Source organism: Ostrea edulis, chromosome 7 (assembly GCF_947568905.1).
Source record: "Ostrea edulis chromosome 7, xbOstEdul1.1, whole genome shotgun sequence".
NCBI lineage: Eukaryota > Metazoa > Mollusca > Bivalvia > Ostreida > Ostreidae > Ostrea > Ostrea edulis.
The window spans coordinates 60858586-60867567 of record NC_079170.1 but is presented as its reverse complement, the minus strand read 5'-3'; the positions used below and the strand labels follow the sequence as shown (position 1 = coordinate 60867567).

Sequence of the window (8982 nt, the reverse complement as noted above, 5' to 3'; positions counted from 1 at the left end):
TTTCATACCATCTGTTAGGCCGATCTTTACATACTGATTTATCATTACATACTGATTTTGATTAAGGATTACTCCGCTTACCTCATCAAAATAGGGCTGACGGCGGGTATGACTGGTCGACAGGATGCTTACTCCTCCTAGGTACCAGATCACACCTCTGATGTGTCCAGGGGTGCATGTTTGTTCTACTCTTAATTTTGTATTCTTTTAAAATAGGATTTATGAGATTGATCACTATCATCTTCTCTTTTCACTTAGCAAATGCAGTGTCCTCTACCAAAACGTGAAATAAAGAAAGTGAATATTTAATAAAATTAGAAACAATATTTGCAAATTTTGCTTTTGTAATCGAAAATTCGCAAACTCAACCCATGTTTATGGTAATTATAAAAGGTTTGGTATATATAATGATTTAAACACCCCTCCCCCTTAAAATTATATATGGCCGATGCAACACTCGAACCCCCTAAATACCCGAGAAAAATGTACCCTTCTCTTATAAAAATCCAAAGAAATCCATCGATATATGATGATAAAAACAGAAGTCAAATTAACATCATCCTTTATTATAATCAATTAAAGATTCTCAACACAGATAAATCAAACATCTCACATAGGTATAAACTAGTTTTACTCAAATAAGAAAGTCACTTGGATCGTCAAAATATACGTATACATTACTAGTAATTCAAACAAGTAAGTTGATCTAAGTATACATTAACTCATCTAAATTGGACATACAATATCTCAGAGAGATAGAAAAACATGAAATATTAATATTTCTAATTACAATACAAATATTAATATTTCTAATTACAATACAAATATTTTCGTCAAAGCATAGCAAAATCCATACGGAGGAAAATATTGGATTAAGTAACCAATGTACATATACCACATTTATGTTTATATTGCTAATTTTGTTCATGGAATGTCTTCGTTCAACACAACTTTAACGATCAATAACAAACAATGTTTAACCATTCACTTCCGCTAACTACTCTCATTAGCTGCATAAACAATCTGTACATAACCTCGAACACCTTTTTAATGGAGATCTTTTTTTCTATTGATCATTCTGCTATCTTGACATTACAAGAACTCGTACTACAAGTGCATACTATCACACAACAACAATGATGCGTCCGATGTTCATCCAATCATTAAGGAAACATTTCTTACATTCTATTCTAAAGGTAAAACAAATACATATGCATCACGTTTACGGGCGATTCTTTTTGCATTTCTACTTGCAGGGTATATCAAATCTGCCCTCGTTTTTGATACTTTATAGGCATTTCTTGAAAGTGAAAACTCTCCAGTGAATTTTATAACAGAATAAGCCAAATATCACCATCTTGGCATATAGCACAATACAATCCCGGAGGGAAAAACTACAGGTACCTTTAAATTTGAATCTGCTTAACATAATAAACTTAAAGAAATGGTCGCAGGGGTTGATATATATTTTTGCTGTTGCTTATTTTGGTTCTAATAGATACAAAAAACAAATATTACTAACAAGTTGTGTTTATGAATGATTGATTGTATCTTGTTAAAAGTCTCGTAAAACATCAAACAATGAATCATTCGAGAATTTTTCACTCATATGGAGACGTCTCCAAGACCGGCGAAGGACTTCGAATTTAGGCATCTGCTCAGCGCTTACGGCCATTGAGCAGTGAGGGTTCTTTAGTGTTCCTTTACTGTATTTAGGAAATACTGATGCCCCCTGCACGACAGTAAAGTAAATATGGTACCCAAAGAAAGGTCTTGCCACAAGGAATGCACATGTGAAATATGAATACCACATCTCTAACCATTCCAAATTTATGACCTAAGAAAAAGATGGTCAAACTCACTGTTCTGTTTCAAGGTTTTCCATGGGGATCCATATAATCACAGGTCCTCAGTATCCCTTGCTTGTCGTAAGAGGAGAATAAATGAGGCGGTCCTTCGGATGAGACCACACACAACGAGGCCCCGTGTCACAGAAGGTATGGCACGATAAAGATCCCTCCCTGCTCAAAGGCCAAAAGCGCTGAGCATAGGACTAAATTTTGCAGCCCTTCATCAGGAATGTTGATGTCTCCATGTGAGTGAAAAATTCTAGAGCGGGACGTTAAAGAATTTATAAACAGCGAACCCTGTTCAAGGTCAAACTTTTGATACCAAAGAAAAGGTCTTGTCAAAATTAATACAAATCTGAAATATGAAAGACCTATCACTAAGCATTTAAAAGTTAAGGCCGGGATTAAGTTTTTCAAAAGAATATCAAACTCAAAGGTCACGAGGTAAAACAATTTGTTACATAAAGATAGGTCTTATCAATAGGAATACACATGTGAAATATGAAAGCTGGATCCCTTAACATTCAAAAGTTATGACCTAGGTTAAGTTTTTCAAAAGTATGTCAAACTCCAAGGTGAAGGACACACGACGGTCAAATATTTGGTACCAAAAGAAAGGGTTTATGACATGAAATACACACGTGAAATATGGAAGCCCTATCACCATCCATTCATTATGAGCAAGGTTAAAGTTTTGCGGACACAAACAGATAGACCAAAAACTTTATACCCCCGAATCTCTAATTACTGGGCGTTGTAAGAAAAAATATGGGACTTTATGAAAAGATAAGGGACTTGTAAATTTTCTATTATCTAATACATGTATACCCCACACTGTTTGGGATTTGACAATTCATAGGAATAAATTACATTCCAGTTGGTGAATGGTATTCATTTCACTTAATAAAAACATTGATTTAGTTTCCGTTTTCATTATCTTTTTAAAAAGGTGTATATGTACCAAGTGCCATAATAGTTGTAATAGAGCAATCAAATACACAACTAATCCAGTAATAACCTCTTCTTCGCAACTGTTGTCAAACAAACAACTGCTGTCAAACATACAACTGTTGTCAAACAAACAACTGCTGTCAAACATACAACTGTTGTCAAACATACAACTGTTGTCAAACAAACAACTGCTGTCAAACAAACAACTGTTGTCAAACAAACAACTGTTGTCAAACATACAACTGCTGTCGATCGTGTCGTTCTAATGGATTGAAAACTCTAATTTCTAACACCTAAAGTAGAATAAACAAGCTCTTAAAAATCTGGAAGTAGGTGCTGACCATACTACAAATCCACAAATATTTCGCTACTAAACGGATAAATATTTATCCATCTTTTATGAAAAACACGTTAATATGATAACGAAAAATCCGTTGATTAATTGCAATAAAAAAATAAATAAAATACAAGAAAAAGTCACTTACATGTAGTACACATAAAATTAAATATGGCAGCTAGGAATTTTGCAATAACGAAGTGGATTTCATTAAATGAGGACTGTACACATTCTGACTAGACTAAGTATGGACTTGATTCCAACATATCCAGGGCAAGTGTAACAATATAACAGGGAATATTCTAACTATGTTAAAACAATACGATGATCTCTGACATTAACAACGACAAAATATTGAATACTGATCATATGTGCAATTTCTTTATAAATATGCTGTACTTCAAAAAGAAAAGGGCTTGTTTTAAAAAAAAGTTTTCGCATTGCAAATAAAACAGGCTAGGTACATGTACAGGAATAGTATTTACACTATATCAATGAATTTTATGCATCAGCAATATATTGTACTTTGGTACCAATTGTAAAAAAAAAAAAAACAAATCAAAACCCCACACATGTAACCTTAAAGAAACTCGATTGTACATGTGAAATAATGACATTGAATTGTAAATGTCGAAAATGAAAACACTCGTACATTCCACTATCATAGTATACACCGCAAAAACTGTGAAAGTAATTCACTATAAGGTATTGCATGGACGAATATTCAGAACAGAAAAAAGACACACTGGAGACCATTTTATAACGGGTCTGTGGCTTACATACCAATCAATTTCACGCTGCATTTATCTTCTTTTTATATATAAAGTTTAATCAAATTTTTGACAAAGCTAGAGAAATTTAGTAAAAATGTAGATACGACATTTTGATACAATTTAGAGATACATGTAAATGGTAAAACTTTGACCAACTGAACATAATGCAGGTGGCCTTAGTGGTACATGTACAAGCAAGACCTTTCATAAAACAGGCCCCAAAACATACAATATAAATTATTAAGATATCGTATAAAAACCATTTTCGAAGAGAGACTCAAAAACTCAAATTGTAAAATGTATTTGTATGCCTATAACAAATTTTACTTTTACCTGCGTGTAATGAGACAGGTAGTATTAGAGAAATATCACGTGTCCTTTTGATCTACACAATTTCCGATAATACAGATGCATGAAAGCACCCACTGGCTTCAAACAACAGGCTACAGTTATATGATTTCCTGAAATTCTTCCTGGACAATACTAACCAATAACCATTAATTCAACAAACTAACTACATTGTATGGCAATACACTCATTGCAAATAAAGTTTATCCACAATCTGAAAAACACATACAGGTACAAGTAAATTATTGAGGAAAACGGATTGCAAATAAGTTGTTAAGCATCCATAATTTTACAGATAATGAAACGAAAGTGACTTGATGAAGTGAGAGGGCATTTATGGCATCAGGTAACCAACTTGAAAAAAAATAAAGCAATAAGAATATAGTAAATAAGTACTGTAATGAATTTTAAATTTTGACTGTAAACTTTGTCTATAGATCAAAAGAACTATTTTCCATTAAATTTGACCACAAATTCTACGACTCACGAGTTGTTGTTCCTATCATCAATCACTACTAATTAGAAAGAGACATACATGTATTCACAAGAGTGAATGAGCACAACTACGGAAGAAAATAAGTGTAAATTTTCACCAAAATCACAGGCCCGGTATTAACTGATATCACGATGAAGTTGTATTGATAATGATGTACAAACCGCTTTCTCGTTATTCTATTATGGGTGCCTAAATAGTCTTATTGCAACTCTGTCCCTTTTGCAGTACTTGTAACTATATCAGAGTTCCCTTTGCAATCCATGCAAGATAAATGAAAAACAGGAATGATTTTAATTTCTGCATGTATACTGTATATTGTATGTCACCCATATACCTTTACTGTGTCTGGTTTCAGTTCAAAATATGGAGATTTTGAACCCACTAGAAAAATCGTTCCTCCTCTGTAGTAAAACCTGTAGAAATAAAGATAAGCATGTATACGGTATCTTATACCCAACTGACCTCAACAAATGACCTTGCTATAGCCAACTTTCGTTTTTGATGTAAATGGATGATTTCCCCATGATTGAAATGAAATGAACAACGATACTGATAACCTTATTGAAGGGATCATTTTATCTTGTAACGTATGTCTTGTAGTTTACAAAAATGTGTACGACAGTGTGATCTTGGCTTTGCCTCGAGTGAAATACGACTATAGTGTATAAAGCCTGAAACAGCAATCAAGCTGAGGCCTTCACAAACTCATAACATGAACAGCTCTCATTACCCTGGTTTTTGTGGGAAGTCTTGGCATGTTTATGAATTAGTGTAGGTGTGAATATTGGGTATTTTCTTTGTTTTTGATCTTTTTAAAAAAAGTTTTCCTTAACTTTAGGTCATAAAAATATCTAGTATCGTATTGAAATTGTTCTTTTCTTTTTTTCTTTTAATTTACCTTGACTTCAATTTTCAATTCTTATGCATCATTTCCTAGCTTGCATGTATGAATTTCATAAATCACAGGTTACCGTATAATTTAAGACAATGGAAACGAATCCATCGTTATATTAAGAGATTGGTATTGTTGATTGATTGATTGATTGGTGTTTTCCGCCACTCAACAATTTTTCAGTTATCTGGTGGCGCCCTGTTTTTATTGGTGGAAGAGAGAACCTAGATACAATGTACCTGGGAAGAGACCACCGACCTTCCGCAAGTAAACTGGGGAACTTTCTCACTTACCGGCGCGAGTGGGATTCGAATCCGCGCCCACCAGAGGTGAGAGGCCGTGAGATTTTGAGCGCGATGCTCTAACCACTCAGCCACGTAGGCCCGGTAATATTGAATGTTTGTTTGATGTTACACTGTTAAAAGTGCAATACCTGTATAATGTCTACCACTGACAAGCTACTTACCGAAGAGAACCTCTGTGAAGACCTTTTAAGGGTTTACCAGCTGCTGAATATAGTCCAAAACATTTGCATAGTTCATGAAATACTGTCCTCTTTGAGTCCTTGTCCGTGAAATATAGTACGAAACTCTCACTGAAAAGATTATAAATCAACTAAATTGAAAGTGTTCAATTATTGTAAAATCAAACCAAATTTATAGTTAAAGACAAGTTTAATTTCATTCCAATTTCCTATTTCATTGCTTCGCACATTTTAATAGTATATAGTTTGGGGGTAAGTGGGATAATTTTCTACTAATTCATTTTCAATTTTTCAGAATATACATTACGAAACACGTTAATACACACAGCAGATGTACTATGAGATATGAAATAAATAACACTGCTGTACTCACTCTTTATGAGGCAGTTCAATGGTTTCTAGCTTGCTGCCACACTTTTCAAGTTCTTTAAGAGGGAAGTGTTTGCTTGATTTTATTTCCTTTTCCATCTCCTCCTCGTATAATGTAGAGGTTAGGGAATTCGCATTCTTTAATGTTACGATGTCCTCTCTAAAATAGCGACAACAGTTTTCAATACTTTTATGCTGACATGTTTGAGTTTTTTCGAGGTAATATGTAATGGCAGTTTGATTAAAAACAGCCCTGTTTCTCCTTTAATTGTCGACTTAAGAATAAGAGGGACTGGTTTTAATGAAATTGTATTTATACGTGGACACTCCTTGGCCAAAAGTACGCTCTCATAGAAAAAGTGCCCTTCATGATTCACACAATATTTTACAGTATTAAGCACTATTAACCTCAGAATGGGCGGTCATTTCTAGTTTGCACTACTAGTAATTGTACAACAGAACTATTGTAGAGGCAAGCATTCTTACAGAGATTGTGTGAAAACAATGACCCATCACAAAACAATCCTTCGCTTTTTGTAAATGAATTAATTAATCTCCTCGTAAAGATGTCAGAATAGTTTACTTGTTTGGTATACGTTCAATGTATAACGATCATATTTCATATCTAGTAAATGGATGGTGGGATTGTTGTAATCATTGTATCAGTTTGAAGGGTACAGATAAAAATAATTCACCATAGAAATTTAGAAAATTTTGTTTACTGTTTGATTTATTTTACCTAGAATTTAACATTGAAGTCTACGGGAAGAGCATGTTTTATCAGACTAGTTTTGAACGAAATTACATTTACATACAAACCTCTTGGTAGAAACTTTCATACATTTTCTCTTTATGAAGATATGAAATATAATTAATCATTTACCTCACATATTCTTAGAAAATTGGATTTTTCTTATTTTTACAAACTTGAAAGGGTAGATAACTCTTCAAAAACGTTTCAAGCGCAAAAAGGTCAGCTCCTAATCATTTACCAGTCATGTGAATTTTATCTACTTCACTCTCATCATTATTTAGCAAAAAAACCCACAACATTTTTGTTGATTTAAATCCTTCAAAATTGTTCATTATCCTTTCGTTATACATTGTATATCCTAAAAATTGTGCCACCAGGCGTAGTGAAGGTCCAAAAATTAAGCCCTATGCATGAAGCTCAGGGTCGTGGCAGTGATGATTCTTTATAGCTTGATATGGAACCTGAAGTGATAAGGTACATGTATCATCCGAAACACTCAGTTCTTAAGGCCAAGGACCAGTATCTACATGTATCTATTTCTACATCTTACGTCGAACGCAGTCAAAGTATGAAGTGGGTAGGGTCTGAACACACGAGATCACGAAGCGAATGCTATAACCACTGAGCCGCCGCGAATGGCGTGATTTCTAATGTAGTACATTGGCAGACAGTGGTATTTGGATAAATCTAACGCTCGTTTAATATAATGTGAGAAAGGTGTGCAATGCAGGTGCCACGTTGTGGAGAAATGAAATACTTATCTCTTAGTATCACGTTATTTTGCAAGGATTGTGTTGTGTCTTATTTGAACTGCAGCAGTTCACACGTAATTATAACGCAGTCAGAATTTATCAGAATTCAAAACTTATTTTTGAGTGAATATAAGACATTTACAAACTCTTTCGACAGTCCTAAAATGTGTTTACAGCTTAAGACCTCAGATTATATTGTGGAAGTAATAAAGTGATAAGGAATATCAAAAAAGTGCCATTTTCATAAGAATTTTTTGTTATGGTAAACATCCAACTCCAATTGAAGTGCAGCATTTCAATATGCAAAGATTTACAGTTTATATGCACCTAACTCAGTTGATATAACAATAATAGTAATTCATACAAGCAAAATCTCAGAAAACTGTATCATGTATATACATGTATGACAGATTGAAACCATATCAAGCCGGTTCTTCTTAGTAAGGGTGATACTTTCCTTACCAATGAGAATTAACAAGCTTTCATACTAATGTACAAATATTACGGAATCATTTGATCCTGTGGGTGTGAATTTTCGTGGATTGTAGAGATTTTCCAGTTCGTTGGGATGGAAGTTGAAGATAACGAACAGTGATCAATCTCATAACTCCTATAAGGAATACAAAATAGAGAGTTGGGCAAACACGGGCCCCTGGATATACACATATACCAGAGGTGAAATCAGCAGGAGAAGAAAGAATCCCCTGTTGACCGGTCACACCCGCCGTGAGCCCTATATCTTGATAAATGTAGTAACCCATAGTCAAAATAACTGTGCCACGAATGACCTAACAATCGGTATGAAACAAGGATGTAAATCTGTACATATTATTTCTCTCTATACAATTCTTGGTACAGGTGTACCTACAGAATCCACAATAAATGAGGTCCATGAAATCTAATACGATTCCACAGCAAGTACATGCAACAATGGATTTGAATGCACATTTCCCGTATTGGTCATTAAAAGATGTCA

At 34.1% G+C, this 8982-nt stretch overlaps 1 protein-coding gene across 2 annotated transcripts in view; it reads right to left on the bottom strand.

Moving 5' to 3' along the window:
* Nucleotides 1-545: 545 nt before the first annotated feature.
* The window catches only part of LOC130048312 (protein O-linked-mannose beta-1,2-N-acetylglucosaminyltransferase 1-like), a 59047-nt gene continuing 50610 nt past the window's right edge, over nucleotides 546-8982 (bottom strand). For both annotated transcript variants that reach the window (XM_056144898.1, XM_056144899.1), the window contains exons 24-27: nucleotides 6505-6660; nucleotides 6114-6242; nucleotides 5090-5168; nucleotides 546-4473 (exon numbers count right to left, since the gene is read on the bottom strand). In XM_056144898.1, coding sequence (XP_056000873.1) covers nucleotides 4447-4473; nucleotides 5090-5168; nucleotides 6114-6242; nucleotides 6505-6660 — 391 coding nt within the window. In that variant the 3' untranslated portion in view covers nucleotides 546-4446. The remainder of the gene's footprint in view (nucleotides 4474-5089; nucleotides 5169-6113; nucleotides 6243-6504; nucleotides 6661-8982) is intronic.